This window comes from Ictalurus furcatus, chromosome 6, assembly GCF_023375685.1.
Source record: "Ictalurus furcatus strain D&B chromosome 6, Billie_1.0, whole genome shotgun sequence".
Taxonomy (NCBI): Eukaryota; Metazoa; Chordata; class Actinopteri; order Siluriformes; family Ictaluridae; genus Ictalurus; species Ictalurus furcatus.
The window spans coordinates 30,424,216-30,447,105 of NC_071260.1; the positions used below are offsets into that span (position 1 = coordinate 30,424,216).

The window sequence follows — 22,890 nt, forward strand, 5'->3', positions numbered from 1 at the left end:
GCAAAAACACGCTGTTTTCATGTGTGTCTCTTTAAATGCAAATGATCTGCTGTGCCCGGCCCCCTTTGTGGAAGAGGGCTGTACCTTTACAGCTCGTGCTTCGGATACTACGGATACAACAAATCAGGAGAACCGGTATGTCTGACACCGTAAATACCGCCGTTCAGCCCTATATGTATGAATTCTACAGACAGTAAGTGTTTTCGGGTTAAAAATAAAAATGACCGCCTAGCTCTGGTCTCCGTGAATACAATCAGAGACAACGGTAACTTTACCCGCATTCCTCGTGGAATCTGCTAACGAGCACGTTCAGAAAGGCGATTTGCAAACCTTCACGACATATAAAGTGCGATACGTATGTCTTCTGGATATGAAGCTGGATCGTGAACAGGTGGTACTGACCCATGCATGAGAATCAAGTTTCTAGCAAATCCTGCTTTGTACTGACTCGCGTTCACAAAGCAGTCTGGTGTAAAATAACTAATTTTTTACAGAGCATTTCCTTCAAAAAAAAAACAAACAAAAAAAAAACTCTGACAAGCGGCTCTGACGCCGGGAGAACACGAAGACTCTTACGTTCGTTCTTACGGCCGACAACCGAACACTTACAACGCTTACGAACCTGAGACGTTCTTCTCATCACTGCATCTGCTCCAGCGCGGAACACACGCCCGACTGTATGCGGCTCACTCAGGGGAGGAGCTATGCTAATAGACCAGAGTCTGTCACCAGTCATGTGCGAGGCCTGTTCTAACGTGACGTCACATTGTATCGAAAACGCTAACGACTCAATTTTGAGATTTGATAATATTAAAAAAAAAAAACAACGACTGGGTGGAGCCCTGCGATGGATTGACACCCTGTCCAATGTGTACCCCGCCTTGTGCCCCATGCTTCCTGGCATAGTCTCCAGGTTCCCCGTGACCCTGAAGAAAGATAAGCGGTACAGAAGACAGATAGATGGACGGACGACTGGGTGGAATTTTATCATTATAGGCTGGTACAACACAAATTTCTCTTTAAACTCCACATAAAAGTGAATTTTGCACAATATTCCCCCTTTAAAATGACAGAACTGAAGACTCTCCAGTGGTGGAAAGGGTACTGAAGGAGACTTTTATTGCTAATTCATTCAAATCGACCTATGGTTTGATTACACTTCATTTTTTTTTTTCTTCTGGACTTTAGCAACAGTACATTGCAGTTGTATGTGTGTTTCCCACGGATCTGGCACCCTGAATATACGGAAATGACTTTTGTGAAAGAGGAGGAGGAGAAGGGGGAGGAGGAGGAGAAGGGGGAGAAGGGGGAGCGGGAAGTCTCCACGACTTTTAGTTTCCATTTTACGCAGTGGGTAAATGAATCCATCATCTGGAGGTAAGGCATGCATTAATAACCCTGCGAGGTTTTCAATAATATAATAATAATAATAATAATAATAATAATAATAATGTTGTATAATGTTGTATAAGCATTTGTTACTTGAAAGATGATATCGCTTGTTTGTTTTGCCTAAAGTGAAACGGTTTTAAAATAGAAGTCTCATTTTATTTTCCTTTTTTTTTTAAAAAAAAAATATCAAACACACCGTTTTTTCTAGCGTTTCTTACCTACAACACGACCAACACACCTCCACCTGTCTGTAGAATGACTAGAATGATACTTTATTCTAAATAAACTTGCCTTAAGTGACTAAAAACACATCAGCCTTGCAAACTGACAAGCTTCTTTACTGAGAATGAGCAACAGAATACAATGAGAAAATGTCCAGTTCAGTTATTATTATTATTATTATTATTATTATTATTAGAAATGGTTTTATATATATATATATATAGAGAGAGAGAAAGAGATTCTTCTCCATGCCATTGCTGCTAGTACTTACCTGAAGGTGTATCTCCGGCACATGGAGTTTTCCGGTACTTTTTACACTCCTGTTTTCACTCATCATCAGTCACCACTCTTGTCGTGGTTACGGTCGTGTGTAGATGCAGAGACTCTACAGGGAACCTTGAGAAGAAACTGGAGAACCCGGAGGAAACCCACGTGAAACTTGTTGTTGTTGTTGTTGTTGTTGTTGGTAAATAAACCAGTAATCAGGATTGACCAGGCATCCCTCGACACATCACCCACAGCACACTCGGTGATCATTAGGATGATGCTGACAGCCGGTAGACTCGGACGCTGGTCATCTGAAAAGGATCGTTTAACCGCAGATCAGGTTTAGGAAAAAGAAAGAAAGAAAGGAAGTCTTATTTGGAAAATTGTTGGACGTGAGGCCACAAGACCTCTGAAGGTGTCCTGTGGTTATCTGGAACAGAGACGTTAGAAGCAGATCCTGTAATTGCGCAAGGGGAGCTACACGACATTAGGCAGGTGGGTTTAGCGTTATGGCTGATCGGTGTATGGTGTATATTAACATATAATTAGGCGTGGTAGTAGATCATGATGCGTACGATATGGTGTATCGTAGAAATGTCTTCGGGTCTCACGGGAGTCAACTTCTCATGCTTCTCATGTTTCGCATAATTTACTGAGGAAAACTGTCAGAGAGAAAGAGGATATCAGTACCTGTGATTGATCTCAGGATCAGGTTTCAGTCGATACTCGGAGCTTTCAGATCAGCATCATATGAACAATGGGAACTGATATTAAACATTGATATTAAAATGAAGCATTAGCAGGTGTCGTGTTGTTTAAATGGACCCTTTAAACGTACTTACACCACAGCGCTATTGAATCCTCGATTCTGATTGGTCAGAAGGTGCATCCCAGGTTCACATTGATCTTACTATAGAAATGTTTCTTAATTAAATTGCGATCACATATATATGCAACGACAGGGGCTTACATGGCAAATGTTTTTATCAGAAATGGATTTTAAACTGTATATATGGTGTAAGTTTCCCGTGAGGAGATGTTTAAGTGTCCAGTGTCAGCGCGTTGGGTAACAGTCAGAGATCTTTGATGATTAACACGACACGCTGCATTTTTGTCTTATTACCTTTCAAGTAGAAGAAAGAAAAAAAAAACGGTGATACGAAAAGGAGGAAATAAGTAGTTTCCCGGACGTTCCGCAACAAAGAAATAGAACGACGGCGTGGTGTTTTTGTTCAAAACGAGCACAAACTTGTTATTATCGGCAAATTGCTGTGGTGTAAGAGGAATAAAACAATTCAAGACGTGCCGTTTTAGGAAAATAATCGACTTCTCGCGCTTTGTGACGGACCACGTTGATTATTTTCCTATAACGCCACACCCCGAAGTGGTTTGTTTTCCGTTGTTTTGTTTGTTTTGTTTTTATACCCAGAGCAATTTTCAGCGGTGTTTTATTTATTAAACAAATGTTAAATACGTACATCTGAACGTGATTGGTGTCACTAGTTTAGCGATGAGGAAAACAACAGGAGCATGTTAATTGCTGTTTATCTAGCTATTCCAGGTAGTCTTGATGGCGTGTGGGGAAAAAGACGCAGCTGTTGTGTGGTAATGAGCTCTTTCCCCGAGGGGAGTTTTTTGGGTGCGTGGGATCGGTAGTGACCTTTTCATATCTCTTCCTGGCCCTGGACCTTTTTTTAAAAAAGACTTTTTTTTTTTTAAAGATATGCTGATACGCTCGAATTCCTTTGAAATGAACTATACGTTGCTGAATAAGCGGAAATTTGCGGCTTTGCAGGAATACGAGGATATGACGTGAACTTCTCAGTTTACCCAGATGTCAGAGGAAGAGTAATGACGGTGGTTCCCGGGAGTTTGAGCGTCCTCGAAGACACACCAGACACGTTTGACGTTTATGAAAATGTCCAAGTTCTACCGAGCACTTTGAGTTCACTTTCTAGTAAAGAACGGTACATTCGGATTTGTCAGTTTGTATACTGTTAAATTATGACTCGTTCGACTGTGTAGATCGTTTCACATCAACTGGCAGACCGAACGCTCCAAACATACTGAAGCAGAACTAAAATAATAATTTTTTTTTTTTTTTAAAACCCAATAACTGTAGCTTTTTAACAGGAAGAATTTCAGCTTTTTAGAGTCCGTAATTGCTTTTGCCATCGAAGTCGTATCAGCGGCTAATCCGGACTTTTCTAAGTGAGGAACTAGATTTTAACAGATAGTATTCGAACCCTGATTTACACACTACTGATGACCCAGTACTGCCTGTCCAATGCTAGTTTAATGCTAGCTACTTCCAGCGTACGGTTTAGGATCGGCGGATCCAACTCGGATGTTGGGAACTGTTGCGATCGGCCTTCTACCGAAAGACCTGCTTTTCACATTGGAGTTGGAGAATGGAGATCGGGAATCCTAAAAAGCGTCACACCTCGGATTCACCTCAGATTACAATGAGTTTGGTGGATGTTGGGACGATTGTATTTATTTTTCTCGAAGCTAAAACGCTAAATAGATTTCTGTCCCTCTCTGTTTTAGAAGGATGTCTTTGTCCACGTACCTCTTGAACACCATTAACCGGATCGTGGAGGAGCTCAGTCTGGAGGAGCGTAAGCGTTTGTCGTACCTGTGTGGACAGCTTCACACCGGGCGATGCACCACCAACATCAAGGAAATCCTGCAGTCCTGCATGGGCCAAGTGCACACAGATGAGGCTTTTCTGATGGAGCTGATGCTGAGGATGAGGCGCTATGATATACTCTCTGAGGTCTTGGGCATCAGTAAGACCGAGGCTGAACGGCTTTTGAAAAACGGCCACGCTCTTTCAGATTACAGGTAAGGTTAACCGTCTTCATTATCGTCGAACTCCTTTCAAAACACAAATCTACTATAGAACGTACTACAAATGTGCTGAAATAAAACCTTATAGCGATGGATTTTTAATCGGTTCTTCGAGAATATATTCTTGGGTATTCAATAGATGAATCTCGGGGGATCCTTGTGTTTCACAGAAAATGTGTAAAATTACTTAACAGCAAACATCTGAACCGATCTGAAGGAAAGCATGATGTGTGCCCTTGACTGTTGAACTGTTTAAATGGAAATGCTCCTGCACTGTTCAGTCAGGTCGATCAGACAGGTGTTTTTCTGTCTTTAAGGGTACTAATGGCCGAACTGAGCGAGGACGTCGGATCGGACGATTTGGAGTCGTTAGTTTTCTTGCTCAGAGGCACGCTGCCCAAAGAGAAGGTGGAAAATTTTGAGGTAAACGTGAAAAAATTCAAAATGGAACGTGACCCCGATGGGTGTTATTTTTGTGGTGTTTAGCGTGTAGCATTTCTCCGAGTGAGTACTGTTCTAGGGCGAGCTCCCCGCTGCTCAGGAAGTCTGATGAAATATATAACTCAAAAAGAAAAAAAAAAGACTTAACGTGTCATTGCCTTGTTTTGGAAATATTACAAAATTCCCCAGGGTAGTGACGGTTAGGTTCTTGTTTAATGTCAATCTAACCTGAGGTAATTTTATGGCCACATTTTGTTTTAGCATTCTCAGCAGCTGTCTAAAACAGAACTCCCGACAAAAATTCTGAGTAAAAAACACAATCTTGGGTCGTAATGGTGCGCAGTATAATCCCTACAGTGTTGAATTAACACCCAGAGTGTTCATGTGTGTCCAGCTGGACTATATAAAACACTGTAGGGTGTAAATTCAGCTCTCTGGGTGTTAAAACAACACGGGGGATTTTACTGTGTGAGTCCTAAGTCCTTCTGTGTGTGTGTGTGTGTGTGTGTGTGTGTGTGTGTGTTTATTACGTTATACGTACGCGTCCCAATTCGCCTATTACCCATCGTAAACAGTATCCGAGATTAGAACGAGTGTGTCCCGAATGTTAGTATGATGAAATGAGTATCGCAAAGGATGGTCCCGGATGGTGTACGATTTCCCGTAGACTTTCAAAGTGAGGGCCCGGGAACATTTTTTCAGCTAATGCCGCCCAAAACTCCTCGTCTGAGGAAGGAAGACATTTAGAGCGGTTTAGCATTTGAAGTGCGGAAAAATAAACGAAGGGACATGAAATGATATAAGGAGTAATGAATGAAGAAAAGCTGAAATGCAATGAGGAGTGTGTTTACGGCGATGGCGTGCGTAAATGGAACCAAATAACCAAAGAGATCGTCATTTCAGTGCGAAGTGTAAGTAGGTGTATTGGGACGCAGCGTTATCCGGAAAGGTGCGGGGTTTTATTCCAATCAAGCCGGAGCCACAGGAGGCGGAATCAGGTGTGACTCCGGCTTGGTCGGAATGAAAACCTGCACCCACACCGGCCCTTTCCGGATACGATTGGACTCTGCAGATCTAGACCGTGCACTACACATAAACCGTGTTTCAAATAATGTTCTTTGTGTACGTGTGACGCGAACGGATTCTTTACACTGATGTGCGGCGTGCTATTACTACCTAGATGATGTACTTGAGCTGCCAAAAAGTGCACCATGGGACATGTTCTTCAATAAAACATTGTAGCCTACTCTACTGTATGTAAAGGAATGGGCGGGGCCAGCGAGTTAAATGGGTGTGTAGGTGAATTTAGCTGAACGGCGAGAAAGGATGCGAAGGAGAAGCACAGTATCTACCGCGATACTTTTTCATTTCTGCATAGAGACATGTTCCGAGATGTTTTTACACGACAAGTATTAGACGCTACATACTCAAGGACATCGTGTATTATAGGATATAGTGCACCATTTAAGACGCTGCTCTGGTGCCGGTAATAACGAGCGTTTATGATCACCTGACCTTCTCCGTAGTGCTTCCTGGACGTGGTCGTGGAACTGGAGAAGTTGGATCAGATCTCAAGCACCAGGATGGACGTGATGGAGAAATACCTGAGAGCCATCCACCGTGTCGACCTGGCCAAGAAACTCAGCCAGTACCAGAGCAGAGGTGGGAAATACCACAGCGCATCACCATGGCACCTCTGTAACTGTCATTATTCCGTCATTAACTACACATTGTGTGGTTTACTGTGGAACGTGGGGGGGCGGCGACACCTGCACTGAGCGTTCTCACTTCCCTTTTCTCTGGTTTGAGTTCCTCATTCCCGGTTTAATGAGAACGTGCATGACATAAGTAAATGAAATTTTCTTGTGAATCGAGACATTTTTTACATACTTCAAACAAGTTATACATGTTTATAGACTTTCGGATCGCCGCTGTAACGGTGTATTACCCGTAGCAGCTGATCATATAAACATAATGAGAGATAAATGGTAAATGGTCTGCACTTATATAGCGCTTTTATCCAAAGCGCTTTACACTGGTTCTCATTCACTCATTCACCCATTCACACACACACACACTCACACACACACCAGTGGTAGCAGAGATGCCATGCAAGGCGCTAACTTGCCATCGGGAGCAACGCAGGGTTCAGCGTCTCGCCCAAGGACACTCCGGTATGTGGAGTCACGTGGGCCGGGAATCGAACCGCCAACCCTACGATTAGCGGACGACCCGCTCTAACACCTGATCCACAACCACCCCGATATACTATCTAATAATGCGATCGATTAGGGGTGGGTTACGGTAGTATTAGTACAATAGAATAATAGAAAAGCATGCACTCATCGCCCACACACCTATTAAATCTTCACCTACAAAAGGCCAGACGACGTTTTTCTATTCTTCAACTGTCCGCAGAAGCGCAACCCGATGTGTTCTTCCGCTGTTCTCGCCCGTTCGCCTCAAGGTTTGACGTGTTGTGCGTTCCGAGATGCTTTTTTTCCCCTCACCACGGTTAGAAAGAGTGCTCACTATCACCAAGTGATCTCATTTCCAAGGCGCTTCTGCCCACATGACTCACGCTCACTGGATGTGTTCGGGGGTTTTTTTTTGCACCATTTCATGTAAACCCTACTGACTGTGTAATTGTGGGAGATCAGCTGGCTCTGAAATACTCAAACTGCCACCAGCATCCATGCCACGCTCAAAGTCACCGAGACGGTGATGTGAACATTAACCGAAGCGCTTGACCTGCAGGATTTTATGCCCTGCACTGCTCTCACGTGATTGGCTGAATAACAATGTCAGATTCTATCAGTTCGAACGACTGCTTTGCAGTTCATATAAACACTCTGAGCATTATGTTTAGTCGAGGATTGCGTTTTTTTGGCTTTAGTTAAGTTTTAGTAAGATTCGTTCTCAGGATAAACATAGTCCTTTTTTTTTTCTTTCCCTTTGTATTGAGATCCCATCTTTACAGGAATGTATGAATGAGTACACACTCACTTCCTCAGCTCCCTTGGAATGTCTTGGCTTTATTTGTGTAAGACAAACAATATGATTTTTCTATGACATTTACAAAGTCATAGTCTAATGTTAGTCTTCTGCAATCCTTTATCCCCAGCAGTTAGAATAAATCTAGAAGTAATGAACAAATTAAATCTTAAATTTCACGTCTAACTTGCGCGTCTACCGAGACAGTGCTGCAGAATACCGCTTCTCAGACGTACTGCGGACGAGCGAAGGCATAACCAATACCCAAATGATGATTTCAGGATTTGAACACTGGCATCTGAAACACTTGACCAGGAATTTGAATACCCTTGAATATTCCCTGATTTATTTTGGTATCTTCCTAACATTTCCCCATCATGGGTTAATCAAGAAGCATTAAAAAAAAATAGGTTGTGTTTAATAAGGGGGGAAAAAAAAAAAGGACGTGGTGAAGATCAGCAAGAAGTCGTAAACTTTTGGTATAATAATAAGAGTTCCCACTTGCAGGGTACGAGTACAGGATGTTCACAGTTAGTATTTTACTCACGTTATACCGCCAGGTAGAGGTAGATATACAGCTTGGTTTAGTTACAGTTACAGTAGAGTCGTTCAGACTAAATCAGGCAAGGGTTGAAATAAAAACGATCTGGCAACCCTGCATGAAACAGTACAGTGGAACATGCTCTAGTAAATTCATTCACTAGTTTTGGTTCCCTTTAAACCATGTGACAAATTAAGAAGGGTAATTTCTCCATGACTCACGACTTTCTCTTGCATTCCCCACTCAAGCACTGTGACGATCTGATTCATGTGGCAGCAGCGCAATGCACAAAATTCATACAGATACATTACATTTACGTTTACATTTATTCGCTTAGCAGACGCTTTTATCCAAAGCGACTTACAAATGAGAAAGATACGAGCAAAGCGATACATCAAGCAGAGAACAATACAAGTAGTGTTAACATTTTTATTTTTTTTTATTATTATTGTTATGGGTTGGTTAGGTGTTCACGGAAGAGGTGGGTGTTTAGCTGTTTTTTTGAAGATGGTGAGAGATTCTGCGGTCCGGATTGAGATTGGAAGTTCATTCCACCACTGAGGAACAGTTAGCGTGAAGGTTCTGGAAAGGGACCTTGCGCCACGCTGAGTTGGAACTGCTAAACGTCGGTCGCTAATCGATCGCGGATTGCGAGAGGGAATGTAGGCCTTCAGGAGAGAGTTTAGGTAGGAGGGTGCTGTTCCAGACAAGGTCTTGTAGGTGAGCATCAAGGCCTTGAACTTGATGCGGGTAGCTACAGGAAGCCAGTGGAGGGAGATGAAGAGGGGGGAAGATACAGGTCAAGCGCTTCAGGTAATGTTCACATCAGACACGGGAATGGATTAAAAGTGTGATCTCTGTGGCTTGTGATCATGGCATGGATGTTGGGTTGAGTATTTCAGGAACTGCTGATCTCCTGGGATTTTCACACACACACACACACACACATACACACACGCACGCACGGCAGTCTCTAGAGTTTACATGGGAAAAAAACATCGTGCGAGTGACAGGACTGTTGATAAGAGTTCAGAGTTAAATGGCCAGATGTGTTCACGCTGCCAGGAAGGATATAGTAACTCATATATAATCACTGTGATATATATACACAGTATCTCACAAAAGTGAGTGCACCCCTCACATTTTTGTAAATATTTCATTATATCTTTTCATGTGCCAACACTGAAGAAATGACACTTTGCTACAATGTAAAGTAGTGAGTGTACAGCTTGTGTAACAGTGTAAATTTGCCGTCCCCTCAAAATAACTCGACACACAGCCATTAATGTCTAAACCGCTGGCAACAAAAGTGAGTACACCCCTAAGTGAAAATGTACAAAATTGGACCCAATTAGCCATTTTCCCTCCCCGGTGTCATGTGACTTGTTAGTGTTACAAGGTCTCAGGTGTGAATGGGAAGCAGGTGTGTTATACACACACATATATGGTGAGCAGAAACGCATCTCAGCATGCACAAGACATCGAACCTATCGATGGATGGGCTACAACTCCAGAAGATCACATCAGGTTCTACTCCTCTCAGCCAAGAACAGGAATCTGAGACTCTCATGGGCACAGAATCACAGAAAGTGGAAAAAGTCTTCAGCTGTCCAGTTTGGGTGAGGCTGTATCCACGAGCGCCTCAGATTCCTGTTCTAGGCTGACGGGAGTGGAACCTGATGTGCCACAGAAGCGGACAGTGAGTGTATATTTAAGGTGATATGCTTGTAAAACATTATTATTATTATTATTACAGCTGAAAAACAAAGACCCGCCGCAGTAAAGTCGAGAGTCGAGTGTCGGACTTGTTGCGCTGCATCAGTGAGTAAAACAACATCCCTGTGATTTCCCCCTGAGCTCATATTACCCCTAAACCTAAAAGTGCCTGCCTTTGATATGACGTTATGATTTGACCGTGTTTTGGTGTTTATATATATATATGATTTTAATCTCAGACAGCACATACAGTTGTGTTTAATCCCTACACCCTTTCCTTCCTCTGTCCTTCAGCCTCACACATCATCTGCATTTCCTCCCACATCCTGCAGTGTGAGCAAACACACCACGCCCTGCGGTGAGTTCAGTCAACAAACATCAAGTTTTATGCAGAAAATAAATAGAATGATGCCATAATAATCTGTTGAATCTATTATTTCTTGTATTATATTGAAAGGTTGGATTGTTTTTGAACAGTTTAATAGGTTCAGAGTAATTACAGTAATAATCGAGTGTAAAGAAAATAATCATTTATATACTATATATATACATACATACAGTATACTAGCCCTATGCGGTATTATTTATAAAGTGTTCACTACAGTAATATTGATTTTTTTTTTTTTATTCCACGTCACTGTTTAATACTTGATTCTGATTGGTTGACAGACGTTGTAAGGTGTGCACATTACAGTTTCGTATCACTTCCCCACGCTCCATCTGCCGTTTTCACTGTCGGGGAACGTGCAGTTTAATTACGATACATAAAACACTGGCAGAACAAGTATAGAAGTAAATAAACGAAACAGAACGAATGGATTAATTAAATGGAATAAATAAGTAAACACTGATAGCCGACTTGTTCACGGTTTTGTTTTGTTTTGTTTTGTTTCATGCTGATGATATAAAAATAGAACAATTAAATAAATATCGATAGGCTTACTTGTTCACGGGGTTTTTCATGACTTATTACTGCGGATAATATAATGAATAAATAATGAAATATTGATACTTGTTAACAGGCTTTTCTGATCCGTTTATCATTGCAGATAAAAGGAAAATAAAGAGAATCAATAAATAAATAGATAAATATCTGTAGTTTTCTGTCGCATTACTACAATCAAACATTCTTTCATCTCCCTTGCTCTGTCTCTCTCTCGCTGTCTCTCTGTCTCTCTCTCTCTGTATCTCTCTCTCTCACTCTGTCTCTCCCTCTGTATCTCTCTCTCTCTGTCTCTGTATCGCTCTCTCTGTCTCTCTCTCTCTCTCTGTATCTCTCTCTCTCTGTATCTCTCTCTTTCTCTCTGTCTCTGTATCTCTCTCTCTGTCCCTCTGTCTCTGTATCTCTCTCTCTCTGTCTCTCCCTCTGTATCTCTCGCTCTCTGTCTCTGTATCTCTCTCTCTCTGTATCTCTCTCTCTGTCTCTCTCGCTCTCTCTGTCTCTCTCGCTCTCTCTGTCTCTCTCGCTCTCTCTGTCTCTCTCGGTCTCTCTCTGTCTCTTTCTCTCTGTCTCTGTCTCTCTCTTTCTCTCTCTCTGTCTCTCTGTCTCTTTCTCTCTCTCTCTGTCTCTCTCTTTCTCTCTCTCTGTCTCTCTCTCTCTTTCTCTCTCTGTCTCTCTGTCTCTTTCTCTCTCTCTCTGTCTCTCTCTGTCTCTCTCTCTGTCTCTCTCTCTCTTTCTCTCTCTGTCTCTCTCTGTCTCTCTCTCTCTGTCTGTCTCTCTCTCTCTCTCTGTATCTCTCTCTGTATCTCTCTCTGTCTCTCTCTCTGTCTCTCTCTCTCTCTCTCTCTCTCTCTCTGTATCTCTCTCTGTCTCTCTCTCTCTCTCTGTCTCTCTCTGTCTCTCTCTCTCTCTCTCTGTCTCTCTCTGTCTCTCTCTCTCTCTCTCTGTCTCTCTCTCTCTCTCTCTCTAACGTTTTGGAATTAGCAGTGGAGGCTTGAGATGGGAAGCGTTATAAATTAGTTCCACACACAAGAGCATTTTAAGGACAAAAACCTGACAAATCTGAACAGTGTCTTGAGGTGTGGTAACTGTGGTATAAGCGGAATAATTGACTCAAGTTTTTCTAATAATCCAACAGCCTGTCAGCAGTTATTCCTTACATATATCATATACAACAAAATATTATTAAATTGTATATATTTTTAATAAAGCAGTGTGTGTGTGTATATATATATATATACATATATATATATATATATATATATATATATATATATATATATATATATATATATATATATATATATATATATATATATATCTCTCTATATGCATGTGTTTTGTGAATTTATTATATTTCTATATTTATCCTTCATTAATAATTGATTTTATTTATGTTTTAATATTAATAACTGATTTCTCACATTCACGAGTGGCACATCTACTAATAAATGTTTGAGTGCATTTATTAAAGGCTGAATATTTGATGGTTTTGTTTTCCAGTTAACGCCGCAGTACCGGTGTACGTCTCACCCAGCAAACCCTGTGAGGTAATAAATATCACAGTCTGAACAGATGATATTTTGGCTTATTTATTTATTTATTTATTTATTTAAACACTCTTAAAAACTGGAAAATCTAACCAAGGAACGTGTAGGGTGAATGGAGAACTAGTAGTCAAATGCTTCCCGGAATTATTAGCTCCGTTAGCCTAAAGCTGTGTGTCGTTATGGCAATTTGAAGATGCATTTGTACCCACCATGCACTGCACTCACTCCACTCTTCTCTGCTTAATCAGCAGCGGATGGAGGATGTGTACCGGATGCAGAACAAGCCTCGGGGACTGTGCGTGATCATAGACTGTGTGGGCAGTGAAGGAGGTGAGGAATTATGATTTCTGTTGTATCATCGCATATTGTGGACTATAAGCAGGTGCTGACGCTTAATAAATTCTCTCCCTACAGCCCATCTGGAGCGCTTATTCTCGAGCCTTCACTTCACCGTGAGCCTCCACATGCTGCTGAGCGCCAGAGAAGTCCTTACCTGCCTGCAGGACATCTCCAGACACACCGAGCATCGCAGAATGGACGCCTTCGTCTGCTGCATCATCAGCCGTTTCCACTCCTTCCAGCTGCTCGGTACCGACTCGTACGGCCCGGGACTCGACCTGAACGGCGTCCGTCAATACTTCATGCCTGACTCCTGCCCGGGACTGACCGGAAAACCCAAACTCTTCTTCATCCAAGGCTATGAAATGTCCAAGTCGTCGAAGTCCACAGGGTTCTGCGATAACGAGGACGGAGAGCTGGAGACGGACAGCCCTGCCCATCATCACCACAGGTTGGAAGACATCCCGGGGGACGCAGACGTCTTCTGGAGTCACTGCTGGACCAACGAGAAGCAGCTTGAGGACGTTAACCATCAGTCGGTTTATTTACAGTCCCTGAAAGAGGCCTTGGTCGATGGACAGGAGAGGTAAGCGTGTGAAGTTGTGTTCCGACTACTCCGTAAAAATGCATTTAAAATGTCAAATATTTCAAAAGGTTTGCTTTTCTAATGACTCTGAATATTAACAAGCCTTTAATGTTGTAGTGTTTTAGACAGAGTGAATATTAGCGGTAGAGAAAATCACAAGCTCGAGCATGATTTTACGTCTCGAATCACACTAGTGTTGTCGTTGCTGATATTAAGCACTATTTTAGCTATGAGTTTACTGTCTAGTCCAGTGGTGTTCAATCTTATCGTCAAAGGGCCGGTGTGGGTGCAGGTTTTCATTCCAACCAATCAGAACCCACACCTGATTAGACCTGTTTAATCAGTTGATCTTGGCTTTCAATAGACTCAGGTGTGGATCCTGCTTGGTTGGAATGAAAACCTGCACCCACACCGGCCCTTTCACGATAAGATTGCCCACCCCTGGTCTAGCGTATTCTTGTGTTCAGCTTCGGTTCCTCAAGTTCATTATTTAGAAGCTGTGCAGGGCTATCAGTTTCTTTTCTTAGAAATTTCCTCATTTTTTTCCCCATAATTTGGTCTTGGCCAGTTGTTCAATTCCTCAGAGACACATGAAGCCAGCCAAGTAAATCTTTTCCATTCTCAGTGGAAAGTGCTATCAGCCTACTTCCACACACGCACACACACACATACACACAAGCTCACAAACCATTGGCTAGCGGGAGAGAGAGTTTGCCATCCTTCCCACCCAGAGAGCACGGCCAGTTTTACACTCTTGGACTCCCTGCGTTGTCAGGATTCGATCTCGTGGTCTCGACGATTTTCCAAACGCTTTTCTGTTATGAGATATATTGTCATTCTGACAACAGTGAAGAGAATGATCGTACACACACAGAAATGAGAAAACTATTAGAACACGAAGTAAGAATTTGGTTATAAGGTGTTAATATCGCAGATGCAGAAGTAGGGTTGGGGATATTCGGATGGGAGTAGTTTTACATGGGGAGGCGTGGTGATGTAATAATTACTGTACCAGAGCTTCTCTGCGATTTTAATCCAATGTGAACTGCTCATGTCAGTTATTTTCCCAGAGCCGGTGAAGATTACAGAGTTTTTTTTTTTAACCTTGTATAAAAAACGGCCTGTAAAAATAACCCCATGTTAAACTAATCACATGCGAGTGCACTCTCTGTATTATTATTATTATTATTATTTTTTTAGGTAGTCGATTCGTTCTCGACATTTAGTCCAGTCGCCAAACGCCGAAACCTCCTCCCAAACGGAACGATCACGTACCATTTGTTCAAACAGCGTTCCATCACGTCAAGTTTCAGCTCTCGTCCAGTCGCAGCTTTTCTTCGGTTTCATCGGTGCCATTATTATTAAACACGGTGTATTATTAAACGCTGATTAACAAGCTCACCCCGTGCGAATTGACGACAGATATCACGGACGTCTGTAGTAACAATCACAATGTAGAATAGTTAGGAGCAAAACAGGGAAATACCCGGTTTAAATTTACAAACTAGACCGCAAAACATGCAAGAAGTGAAACTTCTCGAGAACAGGAAACACTCTGACCATATAAGGATAGCGGTGGGAGAAATTAGGACAGACTGTGCTTCAGATAGTATACGAAAGCTCGACAGCGAGCGAGTATCAGGTGTAAGAAGTTCAGTAAAAAGCACCGTGAATCAAGAATTTGAACAACACTTCCTCATATACGTTTCAGTGAGATTTCTTACTAAACAACATGGATCTCAGTTTAAATAGCCAAGTAAAATGAAGTGTGTTTATAATAATACACCAGAGTAACTGGAATAGTATTACAGAGTGTGTTATACTCTCGTGACGGTATTAAATCTGTTCTGTTGCAGGAGGATTCATCTGGTGGACCTTCATATGGCGGTGAACCGAGCGGTTTACGCTCACAACCACAACCATCCAGGATCGGCGTATCACATCAACCTCAGACACACGCTACGGAAAAACGTCTATCTCTCATGAGTCTCAAATCCACCTGACAAGCCTCTGTACACTCCTGGTTCAAAGGAAATATAATATTAGGCAGTTAAAGGTCTTAACAACAAATGATCGATCAGGACGTTCGCAAGAATTAAACTAATGTAGTCCTGAGACCTCCTGTGCCACCATTTGCTCGAAATGGAAAAGCTAGATACAGGGAAATTCACTTATATAGCCTTCTTGTAAAAAAGGTACTAATCATGCTTTATTAATCACGTATACATTACAGCGGAGTGAAATTCTTTTCTTCGCATACCCCAGCGTGTTAGGAAGTTGGGGTCAGAGATGATACAGCGCCCCCTGGAGCAGACAGGGTTAAGGGCCTTGCTCAAGAGCTCAACAGCGGCAGCTTGGCAGTGCTGGGGCTTGAACCCCCGACCTTCCGATCAGTAACCCAGAGCCTTAACCGCCACGCCTCCACTGCCCTATATCATGAAATTCATCATAATGATTAAAATGTTTGATGTACAATTCAAACTAGAATTTTTACTAAAATAAAGTAAAACTAAAATAAAAAGCTGTCCGCAAGTTTACCCACAAGGCTTAAACGTATAAAGAAACCAAAGGGAAAACCACCCCATACTAAGTTACTTCATCTATTTGTTTAATTCTTACTCATTTCCTGACCAATGATTTGTTGTTAACAGCATTTGCCATTTTCAGATTGGCCCATTTGAAAAAAATATTATTTTTTTTGCCCAGGAGTGTAGTATTTTTATTTTATTTTAAGACCAAAAGACAGATTGTTATTGTGTTCAGTGCAGCTTGGGTTAATTGTATCAATTAGGGTATAAGCTATTCGACTAGTCCGGTGACCATGAAGTGTCTCATATCCACACGAGGGCAGCAACGGCATTAAGTGTACTATTGACGTTATTCCTGAACATTTCAACCAAGCAACGCTAGCTTGTGAAGTTTAATCTTAATTAATCGTACCGCATTTGTTATTAACGCATGTATTTATATATATATTTTTTACATTTAATTAATTTATTTTTTTTAACACTTTTTTTAAAAATAATAATAATAACATGACATTGTTAGAAGATCTTCTGTGCGAAGCCATGAGTATCTTCTCGTCTGAACATGACGTCCGTACACATTTCTCAGTGCTTCTTTTTTTTCCCCCTGAAGTGCATGTGTTTGATTGTGTTAAAAATAATACCATATAACAGTTCACTAGCTTATTGATTATAGATTACGGTGTGATTTTTTTTTTTTTTTCCCCTCTGGAAATAACATGAACAGAACATAATTGAATGAAAACATCATTAGGCTAATTTGGAAATATTCAACGATATAAATGCTTTAAATGCAAATTTTTCAAGTTACAAAGTTAACGTTTAAACCTATTTCTTTAAAATAAAAAAACAGGTTTCAAGAAGTAAAATAAAATGTGAAAACAACACAACCTATAGAAAAGAAAGAACTGAATAAAGAAAAGATGTTTTGTCATGACAATCGGATCTAATTTAAACGATGCAGACTGTTATAATACGTCATTACGTAATGAATAACCACGTTATTACAGGTTGTTACAGCCGGTCATGCTATTCTGTCGGAGGCTAAAATCTAATCTAGCAATAGCTTCGTAATCTAAGTAATAGTGTTGAGTAATGCATTATATCACAAGGTCTCGTTGAAGGCATGATACACATGATGTGAGGCAAACTATCTCTCTCTCACACATACACACACACACACACACATATATATATATATATATATATATATATATATATACACACACACACACACACACACACAGGTAGCTTCATTTGTGATTTCTAAGCATTTCAGCTCTGTAGTGTTCTACTGGCTTCATGTCATGTTTCCTCCAAATACCAAACAAACACAGCAATAAATAAATCATTAATAAAGACCTTCTTCTCCTTCTTTACACCCACAAATCTATTTCACATACACCTTCAACTCCAGGAGGAGTTTCTCTCCGTGTCACTGACAGCCCCTGTAGTCTACAGCTGATCTTTAATAAACAGCAAATAATCTGATGTGATCTAGTCTAATTTCACCATTAATATTAAAATCTATTTGAACATTTGTGTTATTTTGTGGGATATTTCATCATTTACATTTCAGTATTCAGTTTGTACTATCTGCACACAAACTTTCACTCAGCTGGACCTTTCTGTTTCGGCCAGAAGTTTATTTCCAGCTGTTTAATTCGATATGTCCTGATAATGTAGTGACAAAATGTAGCCTACTGTATTCTTCTACTAAATTTTTGAACCACTGAACTACTGAACCACTGAACTACTAAACTACTGAACCACCAAACTATTGAACTACTAAACTACCAAACTACTAAACCTCTAAACTACCAAAATACTAAACTTCTGAACCACTGAACTACTGAACCACTAAACTACCGAACTACTGAACCACTAAACTACCAAACTACTAAACTTCTGAACCACTAAACTACCAAACTACTAAACTTCTGAACCACTGAACTACTGAACCACTAAACTACCGAACTACTAAACTTCTGAACCACTGAACTACTAAACTTCTGAACTACTGAACCACCAAACTACTAAACTTCTGAACTACTAAACCACTGAACTACTAAACTACTGAACCACTGAACTACTAATCTACTGAACCACCAAACTACTGAACTACTACACTTCTGAACTGCTAAACCACTGAACCATTAATTCACTAAACTACTGAACTACTAAACTTCTGAACCACTGAACTACTAAACTACTGAACCACCAAACTACTAAACTTCTGAACTACTAAACCACTGAACTACTAAACTACTGAACTACTAAACTTCTGAACCACTAAACCACTGAACCATTAATTTACTAAACTACTGAACTACTAAACTTCTGAACCATTAATTTACTAAACTACTGAACCACTAAACCACTGAACCATTAAATTACTAAACTACTGAACTACTAAATTACTGAACCACTAAACCACTGAACCATTAAATTACTAAACTACTGAACTACTAAACTACTGAACTACAAACTTCTGAACTACTAAATGTGTGTTTGTGAGAACCTGTCCTTCTCTCTTATATTCTTTCGTTCACTAATTCATCCATTCTTTCTTTTTTTCTCTCTCTAATCAATCAATTCTTCCTTTCTTTCTTTGATTAATTAAAGATTCAATCAACCAACCAATCAGTAAATGATAATGATCTAATTCTTCCTTTTTCTTTCTCTCTCTAATTAATGCATTCATTATTCATTCTCTGATTAGTTCATTTCCTTCTTTCATTCTCTAATTCATTCTGTCTTTCTTTCATTCATCTTGAATGAATTTTTCTTTCTTTCTCTAATTAGTTTGTCCTTTCTTACTCCTCTGTGTAAGGTCGCTATAGTCAGCCGAGGCTACAAGCTCCTAAACTGGCTCAGTTAGACCTCATTAATAACATCAGGAGCTCGATGCAGATGTTCACTTCTGTAACTACCCTCAGAAATCCTGGGACTCGGGCTGTTTTATCAAACCCGGAGATTTAAGGGATGAGAGATGAGTGAATGATACCGTGCACATTCGGGGTTGTGCTCTAATATTAACTCTGAAGTGCTGTAGAACGTATAATTTGCTTCAAAGTGTCGATAGTGGGAGCTCACGCCGTTCTCAGAAGGTGAGTGAGGCTCTGTGCGCAGAGAGGGCGCGTGCTACCAGGTCGGGAGCGCGCGGGTGCGTCGGGAGCGCGCCGTGCCCGCGCTGCCTGCGCCCAGTCCGTCCGGAGCTGCTGCTGCTGCGTGCCGGCGCTGTAACGTCACGCCGAATGGCGGCGTGCTGAGGAGTTCAACGGAATAACGCGAAGCAGTCTCATGTTGAGGAAGACCTCCGACCTCCGTGCTCCGGTCCAGACTGGATTCTAACATTCGCCTCTGCATTTCTGCATTTCTGCCGTATGATAAACACCGCCCACCTAGCTCTCACGCGCGCTCCGTGATTTGCACCTCTAATCGGGTCTTTAAAAAAAAAAAGAGAGAAAAAAAAGGAAAGACACGCACCGGACAGCCATGGCCGAGCGCAACTCCAGCGGCTTGATGATGATGATGATGATGGTGGAGCCGAGCCTCCCGGCGGAGGTGCGCGAGAAGCTGGCCGAGCTCGAGCTCGAGCTCTCTGAAGGTAAAGTTACTGCTTCATTACCTTTCTCTGTTCACACACACACACACACACACACTCTCTCTCTCTCTCTCTTCTCCCCTTCTGCATGTTGTGCCAGATGGTGAAGGTCAGCAGTTCCTCAGATCTTCTCCATGTGCCCATATCCATGAAGTTCCTTTCCCATGATCAGACATTGTGGTGCTTTAGTGATGAAGGCTTGAAGGCAAACCTCCATTAAACTTGTTCTCAGGTTTAACATGATGGCAGTGAACATTTTCTTTCCTCTCTCTCTCTCTCTCTCTCTCTCTCTCTCTCTCTCTCTCTCTCTGTGTGTGTGCATGTTTGGTTTAAAAGCCTAGGAAGATCTTTTAGATCAGATTAAACCAATGCAGGTAAGTTATCTGTCTCACTGAGTGGAGAAAACACTCCATGCATTTCCTTCTGTAGTTATGGGGAAAATAACCTAATGTTCTTTCACCCCTCTCTCTCTCTCTCTCTCTCTCTCTCTCTCTCTCTCTCTCTCTCATTCTTTGCAGATCACATTTTTAGCTAAAGTGTGTCACCCTTTCTATATCAGAAGCTGTGTAGCTCTGACTTGTGAAGCTCTTGGATGGTTTATGTATGTAAACCAAAACACAAGATGACTAGATGTTGATCAGATACAGTATGAACGTGCTGGGTGAGAAGCTGCTGAGGCTCGGTGAGCAGTCCCGTGCACAGGCACGTCAACAGATTCTACAGATACGTGCTGAATAACCCGCTGCTATGCAAATGCACCAACTTAAACAGCTGTACTGGGATTTGCATGATCGGCTGTAGCGTCTGGTCTGACCAGATCTTCAGCTTACCTCAGCAGAGTTTCCTCCTGTGCAGAGGGTGAGCAGGTTTAGAGTTGGGTCGGTTTGTTTGGCTTTCGTGTTGGTTGCTGGGTTTAGTCAGTGAGTTCCTTGTTTTGGGATTGATCTGGATCTCGAACTGTTAGGTGGTTTGTTGGACCGGGTGTTTTGGTGTCGATGGATTTGTCAGCTTTTGGGTGGTACATGGTGGTAGTGTTGTCCCCTCACTGTCTCAGGTTCAATCCTGAGCTCGGGTTACTGTTTACACAGAGTTTCACATGTGCTAGTTGTTTCTATGTGGGTTTCCCTTCACGTCCTAAAACATGCTTGTGGGTGGATGAACATGTGGATGCTCTTTGGTGGACTGGCAGTCCATCCAGCGTGTGTTCCCACCTCACACTCGGTATTCCTGGGATCGGATCTGGATCCACTGCCACCCTGACCAGGATAAAGTAGTTCCCAGAGACGACTGAATAAACGCTTGGACCATTTCTGGAGTTGGTCTGGTTTTGTTAAATGGTAGGTCGAGCTATTTTGGTTAATAATAGTAGAGTAGAGTTTATTATAGTATGATATTGGTTTTTGGTTGTTGCTAAGCTTTTTTTTTTGGCGGGGCGGAGTGGGGGGTTGGGGGGAGGTGAGGGGTAGTTGTTTGTTTGTGAGAGATTACTCAAGTTTATGAGAGTCATTGGGTAATATATGAGGTAGTGTCGGGCTGTTTTAGGGTTAGTTTGTATTTTTACTGGGGTCCTTGGGTATTTCCTGGGGTTAGTTTATCCTTCTGGTGTCCTATGTCCTAAAACTTTAGCCTTTTTGTGGGTCATTGTGCATTTGATCAGATTAGCTCTGCCATTCTGTGTTATCTGCTTTCCTCTGGAAATACACGAGGATAGATTTGTTCAGGGATTATTCCGTCCTTAAAAGGGGTGTGGTCTTATTTTGAGTTGGTGGGGCTCTTCTACGCGTCGCTGTACCTTCTTCTAAGGCTTCTTGATTTTCCATGAGGTTCATCAGCTTTTATTGGTGTTTTTTTGGGATTACTCAGCAACATTTTCAGGGGTAACATGCCTTCCCTGCTGAAAAAAAAAAAAGAAACCCCTCAAAGAATTTCTAACGGTTTTAATGTTTATAATGGGAAGTGTATCGGTTTTAACGGACACTGTAATGGTCCCTGTGGGTTTCTATTGGTAATTTGTTGCCTTCTACTGGTGGCATGCTATGGCTAGTGGATACCATTAAGGACCAATAAGGGTAATGATTTTAATGGTTAACGACTGATGGATTGTAATGGTATATGTAGTGGAATCCATTAGAATTTCTGTGATGATTTCTATTGGGGTTTTTTTTTCCAGCAGGGTTTATTTAGCTCAGTTGGAGTTGACCTGAATTGAGTTTCAAGAGTCAGCAAAAAAAAAATCAGAAATGAGTCAGCAAAAATAAATAAATAAATAAATAAATAAATAAATAACAGACCCTTTTTTTCATGTTAGTTCATATCTTTGGATATATTCTGTTTCGTCTGTTAAATTTAAAAAAATAAATAAATAAACAGAACATAATCTTCCACTAAATGGCTTGACTTTTGTCTGCACCTTTGTGAGAGTCTTAGGCGGGATGCAAATAATAATAATAATAATAATAATAATAATAATAATAAACAAAGGCCTTGGCATTTGAGTCACTACCTCCGTTTCCAGCTGCATGTAAAGCTTCAATTACACACAGTATGACCTCACTCCTGGGATGAAACGTTTGTCTTTCTGCACTAGCAGGATTTGTCCGCTTCCGCCTCCTCTCATGAGCGAGCGACTTCCACTGCTGAGTGCAGGAAATACGTCACAGAGAAACGCCTCCAAATCTCTGTTTGGTGTTTGTTAGTCCGCCGTGTGGACGGCGTAACGATCAGGCCGTACGCCGTTAGCTACACTAGCTTGGTGTTGAGTGTGAGGTGTTGTGCGGTGTTTACTTTTTAACACACCGTTTGTATTTGTATTGTATCTGATGGTGCAACAGGTTTAACAGGGTTCGATAAAGACATTTTAATACGGCGAACAAGGTGCATCTCGTGAACTCATGACCTGTAACGTGGATAGGAAACG

General features: G+C 41.5%; 2 protein-coding genes across 7 annotated transcripts in view; both read left to right on the forward strand.

The window, feature by feature from the left end:
• Positions 1-1,307: 1,307 nt before the first annotated feature.
• Positions 1,308-18,061, forward strand: LOC128609165 (CASP8 and FADD-like apoptosis regulator). Of its 3 annotated transcripts, none has more exons than XM_053627594.1 (10): positions 1,308-1,377; positions 4,432-4,728; positions 5,052-5,157; positions 6,702-6,837; positions 10,467-10,531; positions 10,721-10,784; positions 12,870-12,916; positions 13,165-13,246; positions 13,331-13,841; positions 15,698-18,061. In XM_053627594.1, the coding sequence occupies exons 2-10, from the start codon at positions 4,436-4,438 to the stop codon at positions 15,825-15,827; spliced, it is 1,434 nt and encodes a 477-aa protein (XP_053483569.1). In that variant the 5' UTR covers positions 1,308-1,377; positions 4,432-4,435; the 3' UTR covers positions 15,828-18,061. The 3 variants fall into 3 exon arrangements, with proteins under 3 accessions (XP_053483569.1, XP_053483571.1, XP_053483570.1); XM_053627596.1 differs by having other exon boundaries at positions 13,168-13,246; XM_053627595.1 differs by lacking the exon at positions 1,308-1,377 and adding an exon at positions 2,369-2,376.
• A 1,527-nt stretch (positions 18,062-19,588) lies between these two features.
• dip2a (disco-interacting protein 2 homolog A) overlaps positions 19,589-22,890 on the forward strand; it is a 132,935-nt gene continuing 129,633 nt past the window's right edge. For all 4 annotated transcript variants that reach the window (XM_053627590.1, XM_053627591.1, XM_053627592.1 and 1 more), the window contains exon 1: positions 19,589-19,976. In XM_053627590.1, coding sequence (XP_053483565.1) covers positions 19,865-19,976 — 112 coding nt within the window. In that variant the 5' untranslated portion in view covers positions 19,589-19,864. The remainder of the gene's footprint in view (positions 19,977-22,890) is intronic.

What these genes read in the sequence shown, in the direction of transcription:
- LOC128609165 (XM_053627594.1), top strand. Translation starts at nt 4,436, where the DNA reads ATGTCTTTGTCCACGTACCTCTTGAACACCATTAACCGGATCGTGGAG. An exon ending in AGAAGGTGGAAAATTTTGAG is followed by an intron (nt 5,158 to 6,701) that starts GTAAACGTGAAA and finishes CCTTCTCCGTAG; the next exon opens with TGCTTCCTGGACGTGGTCGT. An exon ending in CTGTGTGGGCAGTGAAGGAG is followed by an intron (nt 13,247 to 13,330) that starts GTGAGGAATTAT and finishes CTCTCCCTACAG; the next exon opens with CCCATCTGGAGCGCTTATTC.